This window comes from Chrysochloris asiatica, unplaced genomic scaffold, assembly GCF_000296735.1.
Source record: "Chrysochloris asiatica unplaced genomic scaffold, ChrAsi1.0 scaffold00049, whole genome shotgun sequence".
Classification (NCBI taxonomy): domain Eukaryota; kingdom Metazoa; phylum Chordata; class Mammalia; order Afrosoricida; family Chrysochloridae; genus Chrysochloris; species Chrysochloris asiatica.
In genome coordinates, this window is record NW_006408567.1 from 8,274,671 (window position 1) to 8,293,196 (window position 18,526).

Consider the following 18,526-nt stretch of genomic DNA (forward strand, 5'->3'; position numbering starts at 1 on the left):
TCCTTATTCATTGTCCACCTATACATTCATTAAAGCTACCATTTATTGAATGTGTAGGTACTTGTGGATTTTTGTTTTTATTTTTATTTTTAAGATTTTTATTGTGAATTGAGTGATAGCTTACATGGGAGAACATCAGCTTTACATTCATCTTACCGTATTTTGTTTCATTGCAATGATTACAATCCCCTCCATGCATCATCATTCAACAGCATTTGCTTCCATTCCCTCTGTTTTGTTTTTTTATATACTCTGAAGTACTCAGGAATATATAACCATTCAAACAACCAAAGGAAGCCTGCTTCCCGGCCACCAACACACACAGCCCTTCTCCCTCCCTGAGTCAAGGTCAGCAGCCTCTCCATCTCTCTACATCATTGTCTCTGCCTCCATCTGTGGCGTCACTGCTTCTCTGGATAGGGACCCACACACCACTCTTCTCCCTTGATGGCCCCAGGGTCCTCCGCTCCTGGTCTGCAAAGTCAACCACTCCCCTCATTTTGTTACAAAACGTCTACCTTTACATTTGCAACTCTCACAATCAGTCCTGATAGCAATTATTCACTATTGAACCACAAGTCTTATCCCCATCTCCTTTCACCAGCCCCATCTAGACAAGTTGGAAACCACTCAGTGAAGATTCTACCTTCCCCCACACTCTCTGCAACTAAGCTCCCTCTTGAAAGCTTGTTAGCCAGTCACTTCTTGCCTTTATAGCCCACCCCCCCAATTTTGGGTAGCCAATGACTAAGTTGCCTATCCCTGTCTACCCTGTGTACAGAGGGGGTGGGAATGATCCTTGCTGTAAAGATTCATTCCCTCTTTTGAGCTACTACATCCATAAATATAGGTCAAGTTCATCGAATTGTAGTGGATTGCATTTTTTTCCTCTTCTTTCTTGCTCTAGTCAAGTTCTGATCATCCAGCCATTGAAGCCAGGTCAAATGGGTACTGTCTACAAGTATGGGTGTTCTTGTGCATCTCCCCTCACTTCATATCAGCTGGATGCTTATTCAGCTCTATTACTATGTCCTCTATGACTATGTCCTCTATGACTATGTCCCTGTCCATGGGCTCAAGAGTCCCCAGGTCTCGCTATACTGCTGGCCAACCTTGTGGATGATTTTTATATTATCTTTTGTTCGTATAACAGCCTGGATTGTAGTATTATTCTCAATTTGCCAGTGAAGAAATGGAGTCTTAGAGAAATTAAGTACTTCCTGTGGTTTTGAAATTATTTCTGCTTGACTGCTGAATCTGGAGTTTCTTGCTGTACTGCGCTGCCTGTCTCCCTTTCTTTGTGTTATTAATTACTATCAGAAAGCCTCCCAGGTTGGGAAATATTTACTGATACTCCTGTATAAAATATCTGTTGTCCTTGTGTTTTGAGTAATGTCAATTCAAATTGAAAACATGCAAGTTTAATTAACTGCCTCAGTGACACACATCTTTTATTAACTTGATGATTCATCAAGAATACAATTTACTTTCATGTGTAATGAGTTTTCCACATCTTCATTCTTGTTTTAGGCGATTTTGGAAGGATTTTCACCAAATTTGAGTAGGAAAAGAAAGTCCACGTTGTTGACTTTGTGAGTCCATATTGCAGGTTTCTCAAGAACCACCTTGGTCTCTACCCTATACAACGGGTTGTTATGCATCATGGTAGTTATGTTCTACAGAGCCACTGTGTGCATTGGGTTAGTGAACACTGAACCACCGCTCTGAGGGGAAGTAAAGGGCTAGGCTTCTGTGAGCCTCTGGTCACACGTTTCATCAACTGATCAATACGTAGCCTTGTTTTATGTGCATTTCTTAGAAGGCATCTTGTTTAACATATATTATGGATTTATTAACATTGAACTCATTGCCCATACTACTATAACACATGACTGAATGCAGCTGATCTAACATGTGGATTTTCTCGGCACCTTGGGTGACTCAAAATTTTCACCACTCTTCACGTCTTCGAATGCCTTTGAATGATCGCAAAGGTGTCAGGAGTATTGATTTTGAGCTTATAAATAAATTGTAGTGAGTGGGCGAATCTGCAAACATGAGATCCATAAATACTGAGAATTGACTGTGTTTTGAAAGCTTTAGGCGCCTTTTCAGTTCTTTCTTCTAGACAGCTTTTCTTTCAGCTAGTTGGTACTTGTATGCTGTAGAGTAGTGAATGCCTTTTATGGTTTATAAATCTTTCAGCTATCTTACCTTTTCATCACTGCACCTCAGGGTTAGCATGTATAATACATTCCAAACAGTCACACCAGATCAAGAAGTTTTGGCACTGTGAATTCACTGAAGTAAGGCTGAAGGTAACAGGTTAGTATTTGTGAGGGTTGTGCCAATGCTAATTAAAAATTTCTGAGAATGCTTGATTTCTTAGTTACCTAGTTCTGTGGTAATAGAAAAACCAAAAGTGCGTGGCATTCAAGAACAGAAATTTATTTTCTCACAGTTCCTGTGGCTAAAAGTCCAAACCAGGGTCTCTGCTGTGTTGCTTCTTCCCTTGTCAGTAGCCCCGGATGTTCCTTGGCTCCTTGCTGATAGATGAGCCTCATAAGGTGTCTTCTTCCCCTGTGTGCATGCCATGCCTATGAGCCCGTGAGTATATGTCTGATCTGCTCTTTTTGAAACTCAAGTTCAGAACCCACCCTACTTAGGTATGATCTAATTAACATAACAACATCATAATTATTCATAAACAGGATCACATCCACAGCTACTCAACACCAGTTGCCGTCAAGTCATTTCTGACTCATGACGACTTCATGTGTGTCAGAGTAGAACTGCTCCAGACTTTCAATGGCTGATTTTCCGTAGTGGATTATCAGGGCTTTATTCCGAGATGTCTGGATGAATTCAAACCTCCAACCTGATTATTAGCAGCTGAACTTCTTAACCATTTGCCCCAGGGATTTCGCCACAGGTATAAAACCCAAAACCACTGCCATCTTTGACTGTAATTCACAGCCATTTTATAGAACTCTAATATAGATTAGAACTCTTTGCTAGGGTTTCTGGATACTATAAATCTTTACAGGAGCCACTGGTGGGTTTGAACTGTTGGCCTTGCAGTTAGCAGCCCAATGCTTAACCCATTACCTCACCAGAGCTCAACAGCTTCCCGCTATGTCCGCAGATGCTACAACTCATTACATTTGATTATCAAATAATTCTGGTGGCTGCTTTAGCCTGGGAAGTGATAAGGAAGGAACATCAGGTGGGAATGGGACTCCACTTGCATGCAACATGCATAGGAACTCAAGAAGTCCGATGGCTTCATCTGTTTCCTAAGAGCTGTTCCCTTGGCAAGGTGTCACTATGCTCACGCATCCGGTACAGACATTGGGTAGCTGGTGGCTCGTGGGGATATGTGAGTTTTGAGCAGGAGGAGCACACACTCTGTGTTGTGTTGCTCTTGGTAGTAGAACAAACCACATGGCTCTCGAGATCCCTGAGTGGAAACCCTGAGTGCTAGTTCTCAGGAGTGGGGGGTGACGTGTGGCCATTTCCAGGAGCCCCAGGAGGAGGCAGGTCGTTGTAGTTGTTGTCAGGTACTGTCGAGTAGATTTTTTACTTATAGCCACCTCATGTGACAAAGTACAACTACTCCCATGGGGTTTCACAGGAGCAGACAGCCAGCCCATTCTCCTTCGGAGCCAGTGGTTGGGGTCAAACCACCAACTTTTTGGTTAGCAGCCAGACACTTTAATCATCGCATTGTCGGCGGGGAGTAGGGCCTATGCTAATCCTTTTTGCTTGTGAGACATAGAGACTTTTAAGAGCCCACCTCTTACTTGATATCATTAATATCACATTCAAGTAAAATTTTGCTGAAGATAATTCAAATATACTTGCAGCAGTAGATCAATAGGGAGCTGCCAGAAATTCAAGTCAGAATCAGAAGAGGATGTGAAACAAGGGATAGCATTGTTGGTGTATCTTAACTGAAAGCAGAGAATACCAGACTATGCAAAGATATTCAACTGTGTGGACCATAACAAACTATGGATAACCTTGGGAAGAATGTTGTTGTTGTTAAGTGCCATCGAGTCGGTTCTGACCCATAGCGACCCTGTATAGGGTTTCCAAGGAGCAACTGGTGAGCCTGAACCGCTGACCTTGCAGTTCAAATGGCTTTGCAGTCTGGCACATTAACCCACAGCACCACACCAGGACTACATTTGTGAAGAGTAGGAATTTCAAAATAATTGTGCTCATGAGGAACCTGTACACAGGCAGTCGTTCGAACAGAACAGTGGGCTACTGAATGGCTTAAAATCAGGAAAAGTTTGCATCAGGGTTGTATTCCCTCACCATACTTATTCAGTCTGTATGCTGAGCAAACAATCTAAGAAGTTGAATTATATGCAGAAGAGCATGGCATCAGGATTGGAGGAAGACTCATTAACAACCTGCAGTATTCAGAGTCCTGTTAATGGTGTTGTCAGGTAAGAACTGGACTGCTAACCAAAAGGTTGGTGGTTCAAACCCACCAGCCACTCCTTGGAAACCCTATACAGTGTGACTATGAGTTGGAACTAACTTAATAACAACAGATGAAACAACCTTGCTTGCTGGAAGTGAAGAGGACTTGAAATACTGACGTAGCTCATAGACCATATAGCCTTCAGTATGGATTGCAACTCATTGTAAAGGAAATGCAAATCCTCATAACTGGACCAATAAATAACATCATGATAACTGGAGAAAAGACTGAAGTTGTCAAGAATTTAATTTTACATGGATCCATAATCAATGCTCATAGAAGCAGCAGTACTAGACAAATCTGCTGCAAAAGACCTCTTTAAAGTGTTCAAGAACAAAGATGTCACTTTGAGGGCTAGGGTGTGCATGACCTAAGCAATGGTATTTTCAATCGCTTCATATGCATGTGGAAGACCAAAGGAGAACTGGTGCATTCAAATTATTTTGTGTTGGCAAAGAATATTCAAAGTACCATGTACTACCAGAAGAACAACCAATCTGAAGAAGAATGCTCCTTAGAAATCAGAATGGTGAGAATTTTTGTCTTACATACTTTGTACATATTGTCAGGAAGGACCTGCAGAAGGACATTACGATTTTTAAAGCAGAGGGTCAGTGAAAAGGAAGAATATCCCAAATGAGATGGATTGATACAGTGGCAGCAACAGTGGGCTCAAAGATAACAGCAATTGTGAGGATGATGCTGCTGCACGGGGTAGTGTTTCATTCTGTTGTTCAGAGGGTCACTAGGAGTCAGAACTGGCTTGACGGCTCCTTGCTGTGGGATGAAGCACTGGACTGCAGGGTCAGTTTGAACCAAAAGGCCGGCAGTTCAAATTCACCGGTCGCTCCTTGGAAACTCTATACAGAGTCGCAATGAGTCAGAACCAACTCAACAGCACTTAACAACAACACTTCATAACTCAAAGAACTTTAAGAATGTGCTTAAGGTCTATTTTGGAGAGTAATGCAATGTTTGCAACATCCAAAGAAATAAAATTTGTCAGTAGAAATTTTGAACTAAAATTACTTGTGCTCATCAGCAATTTATGAAGATGCAGAAAGCTTGATTATGAAAATAGAACAAAACCATACATCCAATTTGTCCTGAGATATTCTGTTCATCATACTCTGAAAAACCCTGAAGGTAGTCTGGGCATCATCTCAGGTCCTTTGAGGGTAAGTGACAGAGATGTTTCAAAAATATTACTCACTCAGCAGGCTCTCTCTTGCCCCCAGTTTCCTTTATTAAGCCCACTTCTTTTTTTTCCTCTAATGGTTCTGTAGGATAAGCACTGGATTGTGAATCACAAGGACAGTGGTTTGAGCCCACGAGATGGTATGCTAGTGAAAAATAAGGCTTTTTGCTCCCTCAAAGATTTACAGCCTCAGAAACCCTATACAGGGTCACTATGAGTCAGAACCAACTCAGTGGCACTTAACAGTATGTCCTTGGCTGAGCATCCATGAAGCAAAATACCATCCAAATAGCTTTTGCAGTTTAGAGGGATTTAGGAAAGGGAGATACAGGTTCCAGAAAGAAGAACCTCTTTTCAGAGATATTTGCTTTTGCACACCACTGAAGCACACATGGACAGTTTTACTTGGAGACCCAGACATGTGGTATCAAATGTAACTCAGGATTGGTGCCTACACATCTACTCACTGTTATGGACTGAATTGTGTCCTCAAATTATGTTGAAGTTCTAAGCCCTGCACTGATGAATGTGACCACGTTTGAGGAATAGAGTTTTTCTTTGTAGATCATATCTGTTAAGTAGGTCCTAATCCTCATCCTTTATGAATGGTGTTTTAAAAGAGGAGAGCAGACAAAGATGGGGAAGTTCTACGTGAAAAGATGCATCTCTAAGTCAAAGAATGCCAAGAGGTGCTGGGGACTGTAGAAGCTGACAGAGATAGGGAAGGGCCTTCCCCAAGCCTTGAGAAAGCATGGCCCCTGCTGACACCCTGAATTTGGATTTCTAATCTTTAAAATACGTTTTTAGAATTCTCTAGAAAAACAGAACAAGTGAGATACATGCATATATGATGTGCACATACTTACACATACATAGAGAGGTTTACTTCAAGGGATTAGCACACACCGTTGTGGGGATTGGCAAGTGCACAGTCCATAAGTTAGGCCTCAGGCTGGACAGGTATGTAAGCTTGTGGCCCCATATCCGTAGGTCAAGTAACAGGATGAATGCAGAGGTAAAGGCGGGGGGGGGGGGGGGGGAACGGGGGTTCTGTCAAAATACTGATTTATTATCTGAAAGCTGACCATACTGTAAGACACTCCCTTTTTGGCTGCTCGAGTTATCACATAATATTTGATGACATTATGGAAAGTGATTTCACTGCATTCTGTTTGTTACATTATAGAACAGCAACTCGTCTAGTATTTGGCCAAACCATTGGGAACCATAGTCAAGCTGAGTTGACAAATAAAATTAACCATTTTACAGTAACAAAGAAATTTCTGTTCTGTAAAGCTGCCCACTTTGTGGTATTTTGTTATGTCAGCCCTAGGAAACAAAGATTTCTGCTAACTTTTTAAAAAAAAGTTGTATTGTAAATCGAGTGTAAGGCTTATAAAACAGACGTCAGTCCCATGTTCAACAAATTATACACTTTGTGTCATTACACTGATTGAAGTCCCTTCCATATACCATCAATTAACATCTGTACATGTTCCATTGACTCGCATTCCTCTCTGTGTCTTCTACTACCTTCATCTGTTCTATGCCACCTTCCCTCTATTTGTTACAACAGTGGTCTCATACAATATTGCCCTTTTGTATTTGACTAATTTCATACATCATAATGTCATACAGGTTCATCCATGTTATGAGGTATTTATTTCACACATTCATCATTATTCTTCTATATCTGGATTATTCCGTCGTGTGTATGTACCAAAGTTTGTATACATTCTGCTTCTCTTATCTCTTAACATTTATTCCACTTACATTCAGTGTAATTATCAATAGGTATGAATTAATTGCTGTCAGTTTTCTGTGTTTCTATTTTTTTGTATGTGTGGTGTTGCTAGTTTCTTTGTTTCACATGCATTTCTGGGCTGAGTTCATTTTCTTCACTGCTGTTTTTCAATATTTACTAAATCTTTCTTATGTTTTTATTTTGATGTGAAGGTATATTAATTGTTTTTGAGTTTATCTGTAGTCTATTAATTTTTCCCCCTGTTTAAAGCAGTCTGTTTTACCTTGAAATCGACTTGACTTCTTTACCATTTGGAAGTTCTTTATCTAAACTTCCCCTCTTTTTGTTTTGTAGCTATTATAAATTGTTGCCTCTTGTTCCCTATTTTCAGTTTTATAGGTTTTATTTTACTTTGGACACTTCTCTATCTGGGTTAAGCTCTGAGTAGTGTTGTCATGTATGTTAATCTTAGCTTGCTGTTTGTTATTATTGGTTCTCAGTCCAAAGAACAATACCCTTTAGTATTTTTTTGTAAAGTTGGTCTTGTTATTATAAATTCCTTTAATTTCTGTTTTTCTGAAATGTCTCAATTTCACTATCATATTTGAGGGACAGCTTTGCTGGGTATATGATTCTTAGTTGGCAAATTTTTTCTTTCAGAGTTTTGTATCTGTCACCTCGTTGCCTTTTTGCCTGCATGGCTTCGGCTGAGAAATCAGAGCTTAGTCTTATTTATTTTCCCTTTGTGCATAACTATTGTTTTCCCTGAGCTTCTCTCAGGAGTTTTCCCTTGGTTTTGTTTTTGGAAAGTTTGATTATGATATGTCTTGGTGATTTTATTTTGGGGTATATCATTTTTGGGATGTGTTCATCTTCTTAAATGGTTATCTTCTCATCTGTCATGATGTTTGAGAAGTTTCTTTCAGCAACTTTGACGATTTTCTTTGTGTTGTTTATTGTCTCTTCCTGTTCTGAAATTCTAATCACCCATAAGTTAATTCCTTTTCATGGTGTCCCACATAAATCTCCGGCCTTCTTCAATTTTTTAATTCTTTTTTTTTCAGATTGTTCTTCTATTTTGCTAGTTTTGAGAAATTTATCTTCAAGTTCACTAATTTGGGCTTCCATTAATTTAAATCTGCTCCTTTGCCCTTTCAATGTATTGTCCATTTCTCAGATTTTAGTATCAATTGTCTGGAATTCTATTTTTGGGTTTTGTATTGTTTTAAAATTTGCACTTATTTTGTCCGTTTGTTCTTGTAGTGTTTCCTTAAATTCTTCTCAAGTTTTTTTCTGTGTTCTTCTTGTTTTCCTCAATCTTTATGTCAATTCATTGGAAAATATACTTTGGCTTTTTCCCTGGGTAATTCTATTACTCTTTCTTCCTCAGAAACGTTTCTTGGTTCTGCTTATTTGTCATTTTGGGGGGTCACTCTCTTTTTTCTTCATGTGAGTTAAAATCTTCCATTGTGTCTGAGACATTGTGGTGCTGTTGTATTTGATGACTGTTTGTTGGTGTGTTCTTAAAATCTCACCAACTGTCTCCTGGTAGGTGTGATTAGAGAATGAAAGTATCCTTCCATTGTGCAGCTCAGTGTAGGGTGGTTTGTCTGGTGTTGGCTGATGTCTGTTATTGATTTGGTGGTGTAGAAGCTGGTATTGGTTCTTGTCCAGTGGGTGAAGCTGCAGAGGGTACAGTGTGGCTGAGCTGGGGAAAGAGGAGAAAGCACCCACAGGAAACCAAAACAGAACAAATAAACAGGCAAACAACAGTGAGAAGGGAAAATAACAAAGGGGAAAAAAAATAGGCAGCAATAATAAAAAATGATAACTAAAAAAAGGATAGGAAAATAGATCTGTACAGAGAAAAATATGAGAGAAAATAGAAGGAAGAGAAAAAACATCAAAAACAAGACGAGTGAAGATGAAAAGAGAAAGGGACATGAGAATAGTAATGAAAACTCAAGAGGAAAAAAACAAGTAGAAGGAGGATGGAAATGAGAAGTGGGAAAAGAGACTCAAAAACATAACTGGAGATAGAAAGGATAAAAAATCAAAGGAAGTGAAAGAGAGGAAGAAGGAAGCAAGAATAAACAAACAAAATAAGGAAAGGAGAAATAAACAAAAAACTAGTGCAGTTGTTTGACCCAGAAAGGAGAGAACTCTCAGGGTCAGGGGTGTCCTGCTGACTACAGAACTCAAGATGTAGGTGGAGAAGGGATGACAGCTGAATTCTTGGCCCTAGATGGAATTCCTGTAGACCTAGGTGTTGTCTATGTTCAGAGCCTCCAAATTGGAAGTAACATAACATTTCAATACAACTTCAATAAGACTTGCAGCTCTCTGGTGTCCTGGGGGCCTGATTTGCTCAGTTAAGTGAGGATAAGCCTCAGTTTTGGTTCTAGATCGCCAGTCCTTTGAGCTCAGGGAGAACTGGGGCATCCGTTAAGATGGCTTTAAAAGAAAGGACCCCAAAGCAGGACCTGCTAAACCCCTTGAGTCTGTGCTTGTCGTGTAACAATGGCTGTTGAATCAGCCTCGATCCTGGGCACATGGTAACCCCAAGGACAACAGAATAAGCCCATCTCCAGGATGAGTTATGGATCAGACTGTTGTGACTGCAAGCATGTCACTGAGGATCTAATTTAGAGTGCCTTTTACCTTGACCTTTCTGGCTGCTTTCTGAATGTGAAACCTTACCTTGAGTATAAGCACTCTTTATTTTCTTTTATCCCTTCAAGCCTGTAAATAGAACATCAACTCTTTGGTTCACCTCTAAATGAGAAAAAACTGCAGGTTGCACTGTGATGGTTAGGCACAAGCTTTTGCTTTAGCGGGTACCAGTTGTTTACCATATGTAAATATCTTTGGACTTCTAGCACCTCTTTTAAAAAAGAGTGAGAAAGAAATGAGATTTAAAACACCTCACCTGTCAGGAGGGCAGTGGGACTGGATTCAGGCTGTATGAATTATCGTTTTCAAAAACCCAGAAAATATTTTGCCCAGCTTTAACTGGGATGTGCTTTACAGGGGTTAACAGGTGATGTGTGTTCAGCTGGTAACATGGGTGTGCTCTTTGCTGATTGTGTTCACAGGAGCTGTTACCTTCCTGCGCTCTCTCCTGGAACCAGATCCTGTGAAGAGGCCAAATATCCAGCAAGCATTGGCGAACCGCTGGCTTAATGAGAATTACACGGGTAAAGTGCCGTGTAACATCACCTACCCCAACAGGTAACTCGTTGCTCACAGAGGGACTCCTCATGTAGGGTGGGTCAATTCTGCTAGCCCTGGGTAGGAAGCTGCATGTAATGTGGGGAAAAGCCACATTTTCTCTTTGTTGTTCTTACCCCATTAAACCCACACTTCCATAGACAAACAGCACTCTGTGCACAAAAGGCCATACTCCCTCCGAGTATGGCACCTACAGAGGGACAAACCTGCTCCAGAAGATGTCTGTTTCTCCCTCCCTCCGTTTATCACTTCTTTCTTTTCCCCCTCTCTACTTCCCTCCCTCCCATCTTTTCTTCCTTTTTAGGATAATATTTTATTGTGTTTTTGGTGAAAGTTTGAACAGTAAATTAGGTTCACATTTAATAATTTTCACACAACTTGCTCAGTGACATTGGTTACACTTTTAACAGTGTGTCAACAGTCTCATTATTTCCATTCTGGTTGTCTCATTTTCCATAATCTAGTTTCCCCACCCCCTTACCTTCTCATCTTCAATTTAGAGTAATTGTTGACCATTTGGTTTTATACAAATGATATTTTAAAGGCACTTTGCCCTCATGGATGATATTGTTGATTTTATAAACCAATTTGTTATTGAATGACCCCAGGAGATAGTTTAGGTTCAAGGTTTAGGGTTTCTCAGAGCCATAGTCTTAGGAAGTCTTCTAGTTTCAAGTGGTCCAGTAAGTCTGGACCTTTTCAGAATTTGAGTTCTGTTCCACGTTTTTCTTCAATTTTATGGTAAGCCTCTTCCTAATCCACACAGATGAGCCATGAGACTAACTGGGTTCTGAGTGAGTGTGAGTTTCTGGGTGTCTGTGTGTGTGAACACAAAGATGAGTTTGTGTCTCTGTGTGTGTGAATGTGTGTATCTGTGCATTTGTATGTCTGTAAGTCTGTGTCTGTGTCGAGATGTGCTTGTGTGTGTGTATGATATCCGCCACTGACCCTGCTGTCAGAAACAGGCAGAATGTGGTAGACCTGTTCCTCTTCACTTTCAGACTGTTCTGTTGGCATCTCTTCTACTATTTCTTTATTCTAATTGTTTATTTCAGCAGAATGCCCTGCCTTAAAATATTGGGGGTGGGGAGAAAACGTAAAAGAAGAAGTCCTTTGATTTAGGCCCTGTGTCTCTATGAAATCCCTGTGAAGGATTTGCTTTAGCAGTTTCCATGAGGAGGAAGACAGGAATACACAGCATTAAACACTCACCAGTACATTGTAGTGACCCCACTTTTCCAGGCAGGAATGCTGATGACAGACTTGAAAAGCAATACAAGAACACACTTTATGACTTTTTTCTGTTTTTTTGGCACATTGCTCACTAAGCCGAATAAGGTAGAATTCGCACAGTTTCCATTCTCGGCCAGTGCATCTGAGGCTTGTGTGTCACTCGGAGGCTTACCAGGTTACAGTGGAGTGTCCATACTGAGAGGAACTAAGAAGAAAAGCCTGGCAACATACTGCTGAAAATCAGCCAGTGAAAACCGTATGGATCACAACGGTCCAATCCACAACTGGTCATGGGGGATGGAGCAGGACCAGGTAGCATTTTATTCCAATGTGCATGGGGTTGCCATGGGCCAGGGCCAACTAACAACAAAGCCTTGGTTACATTAGTGCAAGCATGTAGGTGGTGGTGGTGATTGTTAAGTGCTGTTGAGTTGGTTCCAACTCATAGTGGTCCTGTATAGGGTTTCTGAGACTAAATCTTTGTGTGAGCAGAGAGCCTCATCTTTCTCTGCAGAGTGGCCGGTGGGCTAGAACTGCCAACCTTGTGGTTCATAGTCCAGTGCTTATTGTAAGGAGCCACTATGCTTTCCAAACAGTAGGTAGCATGGATCTACCCCAGGGGACTACTTTGCACCCTGCTTCCTTCCATCTAAGAATGTCCTCCACTTTTGGTCAAATGTGGCTGAGGACAAGAAAACCACTCATCAAGGGGGACACCATTGTGGGGATGAAAGGGAAGGGGAGTAGGGTGTCTTCCATGGCCATATTTTCAAAATGCCTGGGAAGGTCTGGAAATATCCAGAAAACTTTACAAGAACTGCAGCACTTAGTCCTATAGACAGAATGGGCAAGCAGGACATTTGACTCAGGGAGGAAGTTCTAGAGGAACGTACGTGGCTCAGGTACCTCTGGGGTCTTCACCCACACTGTTGTTGTAGTTAAGTGTCATCGAGTTGGTTCTAATTCCTAGGGACCCTGGGTTTCCAAGGAGCAGTTGGTAGGTTTGAACTGCCAACCTTGTAATTAGTAGTCCATTGCTGATCCCACAGCACTACACCAGGACTCCTACTGGATCAAATTTATACTTGCCATAGAGGAGGTGGGGCCACTGAGTTTCCATCTAGAACTCTAGCATTTGGCTCATGAGTGATAATTTAAACAAAATCTAGATTACTCAGGTTACCAAGGGAACCTGGAAATAGATTGCTGTTTTCTAACACCAGCTTAATTTGGGCCAGTTTCTGAAACAGACACCAGAAATATTACCCCAACGTGAGCTGGAAAGTGAAGCTGAAGGGTCATGCCTCATTACTGGTGCTTATAATAGAAAGCACATAGGTACTTCCTGCTAAAAGAGGGGGCATCAGTGGCAGCCAGATGAGTCATTAAGCTAATGTAATCACCATCTAAATGAGCATAATCAATCCACTCAAGGCAGCAGCTGTTGAAGGAAGTGAAGCTGGGATTAGAGATACAGGGGCCCCTGCATGTCGGTTGCATTTTCATTCACCAAGAAGCACAATCTGGCATCTCATTTTGTAACTTTCCTACAAGTTGTAGACAGACTTTTGTCGACTAAAACTTTGAAAGCTAGGTGTTCTGTACTGGTGTGAAGGGTTGAATTGTGTTCCTATAAAAGATAATGTTGATGTTATAACCTCCAGTACCTGTGACTATGTGACCTTATTTGGAAATAGGTTCTTTAAAGATGTCAGCTAACATGAGATCATACTGGAGTAGAGTAGATCCTAACCCAGTGTAAATGATGAGGAGAGACACAGGTTTGGAGGGAAGGCTGTCGTGAAGACAGAGGTAGAGATTAGAATGATGCACCTAAATCCCCAGAATATCAAGGATTGCTGGCAGCCATTAGAAGTTAGGAAGACACAGGAAGGATCCTCCCTGAGAGTTCTCATGGAGCGTAGCCGTGCTGATACCTTGATTTCAGACTTCTAGCTTTTAGAAATGAGACATGACCAGTTTTTGCTGTTATGTCCCTCAGTATCTGTAAGGGATTGCTTCCAGGACCCATGAAAGACACCAAAATCCGAGGAGGCTTATTGAATGGTGTAGTATTTGCATATAACCTATACACAGCCTTGTGTATACTTTAAATCATCTCTAGATTATGCATAATACCCAGTACAATGTAAATGCCATGTAAATAGCACTTTATGCTTCCTCTTAGCCTTTGAGGGATTGCTTTGATCATTTAATTGCTTTTTTGGAGGCATCCTCCAACCCGTCCCCCAAAATATTTCCGGTCTGAGGTTGGCTGAATTAACGGATGGGAGCCCACGGATACAGAGGGCTGACTGTACTTTGTTATGGCAGCCCTAGGAAAGTTAACTGTTTTTACCACATGGGTAATTTTTACTTTGGACTTAGTCAGAAGCACAGGGCTGGACTTGTAACTAATTAGGTGGATTGTTAAGATGGTTAAGATCTTGTATACTACTGAAGAAAATAGGATGTTGATGAAAGATCCATTTAATCATTTTACACTAGAAGCAGGTCAACCTTCCATTTTTAAATGATCAAATCTGAACTTTTGGTGAAGGCACATGCTACTTACCATCTTTATTTTGAAAAATGCCTGTCTTTAAGACCAAAAAATCTTGATAATTCATTTCCTGGTTCTACCAGTTAAATTGGAAGGTCAGTGGTTCAAGCTCACCTCATATGGGTCAGAACCGACTCGATGGCACTTAACAACAAACCAGTTAAAAGGAGTAAGAACACATGTACTAACAAGCAAGGAGAAGTAAGGGGCATGTGGGCACCTCCAGCAATTATTGCTGTCTTACCTCCAGCTACCCAGGGATGGCTACAAGTGTAAGAAAGCCTCCCTGCTTTTATAGACCAACCAGCCCAAACCTATAGCATCCACAAGTCTGGAGTTCACACAACACCATACTTGTAGCCTGCTGGCTTCCGCTTCCTGTGTGGGTTTGATAATATCCTGGAATGACTTACAGAATTCACAGAGCAGCATGGTTATTTGTTGTTGGATGTCATTGAATCGATTCCAACTCATGTGACAATCTCATGTGACAGAAGCAGATTGCTAGATTTTTCTCCTGTGGAGCCACTGGCAACCTTTTGGATAATAGCCACATGCTTAACAATTTGAGCCACCAGGGCTCCTTGGTATTTGTGTAGAAAATACCAGAAAGAAAAACCAACAGATCTATGGGAGAAAGATGTAGTAGTTTGCCTCTGTAAAGACTTGGTGGTAGTAATGGCTGTGTGCCTTGGAAACCCTATATGGGGTCATTATGAGTTGGAACCAACTCGACGGCACTTAACAACAGTAACAGCTGAAGTGATTAGAAATGAGATCTTATGAACTGTAATTTAAATCACTTCAGGAGGGAAGAAAAAAGAAAGCTGAAGCAAGTGTGACAAAGTGTTAGATAGAGGTGGGTAGTTGCCACTGAGGGGACTCTGACCTATAGCGACCGATGAGACATTGCCTGGTCCTGTGTCACCCTCACTATCACTGGCAAGTGTGAGGCCATCGTTGCAGATCCTGTGCTAGTCTATCTCACTGAAGCTCTCCCTGGCCTGTATAGGTCCTCTTTGTCACCCAACACAGTGTCCTTTTCTAGTAATTGACCCTCCTGATGACATGTAAGTAGCAGGTACATCAGACAGTAGTTTGTTATGATCCATAGAGTAGGGCTGATCTTTGTAAGTAGATTGAAAGGTTTTCTTCTTAGTTTGACTTAATCTGGAAGCTCTGTTGAAACCTAGCCACCCTGGATGACCCTGCTGGTATTTGAAATATTGGTGGTTTAGCTTTCGGCATCACAGTAACACACAAGTCATCACAATACAACAAACTGACAGACACAATTGCTAAATCCAGGTGATGGATATCAATAAGGTAATTACTGTTCCCTCCATTTTTCTTAACAGCAGTCAAATGGATGAATGGATGGGTGGATGGCTGGATGGATGGCTGGCTGGCTGGATGGATAGATGGATGGATGGAAGGATGGATAGGTGGATTGATGGATGGGTGGGTGGATAGATGGATTGATGGATGGGTGGGAAGATGGATGGGGGGTGGATAGATGGATGGATAGGTGGATGGATGCATGGATGGATAGATGGTAGATGGATGGATGGGTGGGTGGATGGATGGGCATGTGGGTAGATGGATGGATACGTGGATAGATGGATGGCTGAGTGGATGGATGGGTGGGTGCATAGATGGGTAGATGGATGGGGGTGGATGGATGGATGGATGGATGGATGGATGGATGGGTAGATAGATGGATGGGTGGATGGATGGATGGATGCATGGATAGATGGATGGGTGGGTGGATAGATGGGTAGATGGATGGGTGGGGGATAGATGGATGGAGAGGTGGATAGATGGTAGATGGATGGGTGGGTGGATAGATGGATGGATAGGTGGATGGGTGGATAGATGAATGGATGGATGGGTGGGTGGATAGATGGATAGGTGGGTGGTTGGATGTATGGATGGGTGATTGAGTGGATGGGCAGTGAGCATGATTGTCCACAGGAGGCCTGTGTGGGCTGACTTTGCAGCTGCATATGTATGGTTTACTTGTGAGGCCCCAGAGTCTTTCCGTGAAGATCAGAAGTAACCATTCCCCTTCCCTTTGTGTAGGATCCACCTGGAGGACCTGAGCCCGAGTGTGGTGCTGCACATGACGGAGAAGCTGGGCTTCAAAAATAGTGACGTGATCAACACCGTGCTCTCCAACCGTGCCTGCCACATCCTTGCCATCTACTTCCTCTTAAACAAGAAACTGGAGCGCTATCTCTCCGGGGTGAGTGGCCCCTCGTAGTGGGGTTCTGTGATCTCTTTGGGAAAAAAAGTGCTGTTTCACTTCAAGTGTGTCCTAGTTACTGAGACTTGATCCAGAGCTGTTAATTAACTGCTTGTTGTTGTTGTTAAGTACAGGTGAGTCAGTTTCAACCCACAGAAACCCTGTATAAGGTTTCCAAGGAGCAGCTGGTGAGCTTGAACTGCCAACCCTGCTGTTCAAACTGACTTTGCAAATCCAGCGTATTAACCCACAGCGCCACAACACAGTGCCCATTAGGCTATGTTTTTTGAATGTGAAATAAAATAGTAGCAAAATGTACTTTTCAGATTGCTTTTATCTGAGGTGTTTTCAAATATTCTCACATAGACTTAAGTCCTGGGCCTAATTGTAAAGGGTTCAAGTTCCTTTCCCTTCAGTGTTTCTGTTACCCTTTTTTGTTTTGCTATCCTTGAGTTCCTTATGTTCCCCATGTTGTAGACATTGGGGACTTCTGTGACTAGAAAGATGGTATAAACAGTTACTGTGCTGGGCTGCTGACCAAAGGAGCCTTGAATGAAAGACCTGGGGGGGTCTGTATCTGAAAACTTAGTTATTGAAAACCCTATGTCTCATCTACCCTGGAAGAAAGCAAAAGTCACTAAAAAGACAGGAAAGAAAGGAAAGACCAAAATAGATGTGAGAAGTGACTCTGAAGCTTGCCCTGGAATGTAGAGAAACAAAAGTGACTGGAAGAAATGAGGAAGTAAAAAGAGCTGAACAGAAAATCTCCAAGGGTGTCTCTAGAAGACAAAGCAAAGTATTAGAATGAAATGTGTAAAGAACTGGAGTTAGAAAACCAAAAGGTAAGAACATGCTCAGCGTTTCTCAAGCTGAAAGAACTGAAGAAAAAATTCAAGCCTCGCCTTGTTATTGAGGATTCTATGGGCAAAATGGAAGGAACCTTGGTAGTGTGGTGGATTACAAGCCGCTAACTGTAAAGTCAGTAATTCAGATCTATCAGTCATTACATGGGAGAAAGAGAAGGCTTTCTGCTCCTGTAAAGATTTGCAGCCTTGGAAACCCTCAGAAATACAGGGTCACTATGAATTGGAACCGACTCCATGGCACTTAATAGCAACAATGGGCAAAATATTGAATGATGCAGAAAGCATCAAAAGAAGGAATACGCAGAGTCACTATACCAAAAAGAAATGGTCAATGTTCAACAATTTCAAGAAATAACATACAATCAAGAACCAATGGAACTGAAGGGAGAAGTGCAAGCAGCACTGAATGAACAAGAACAGGGCTCCAGTAACTGATAGAACGCAAATTGAAATCTTTCAACAAACTGATTCAGCACTGGAAGCATTCACTTATCTCTGCCAAGAAATTTGGAAAACAGCTACCTGGCCCACTCTTTGGAAGAGATCCATATTTGTGCCCATTGCAAAGAGAGGTGATCCAACAGAATGCAGCAATCATTCAACAATATCATTAATGTCGCATGCCAGTAAAAATTTGCGTATCCAAATGCATTTCTGTTGTTGTTGTTAGGTGCCATCGAGTTGGTACTGACTCATAGCGACCTTATGCACAGCAGAACGAAACACTGCCTGATCCTGGGCCAACCTCACTACTGTTTCCACGCTTGAGTCCATCAGTGCTGCCACCTGGCCAATCCATCTCATTGGGGGTCTTCCTCTTTTTCTCTGACCCTCCATCTTACCAAGCATGATATCCTTCTCTAGAGACTGTTCCCTCCTGACAATATGTCCAAAGTATGAGAGACCAAGTTTGGCCATTTTGGCTTCTAAGGAGTACTCTGGCTGCACTTC

At 41.7% G+C, this 18,526-nt stretch overlaps 1 protein-coding gene across 1 annotated transcript in view; it reads left to right on the forward strand.

Annotated features, from left to right (window-relative positions):
- The window catches only part of LOC102831598 (hormonally up-regulated neu tumor-associated kinase-like), a 197,372-nt gene that overhangs the window by 158,710 nt on the left and 20,136 nt on the right, over positions 1–18,526 (forward strand). The window contains exons 10-11 of the mRNA XM_006862597.1: positions 10,533–10,668; positions 16,547–16,709. Coding sequence (XP_006862659.1) covers positions 10,533–10,668; positions 16,547–16,709 — 299 coding nt within the window. The remainder of the gene's footprint in view (positions 1–10,532; positions 10,669–16,546; positions 16,710–18,526) is intronic.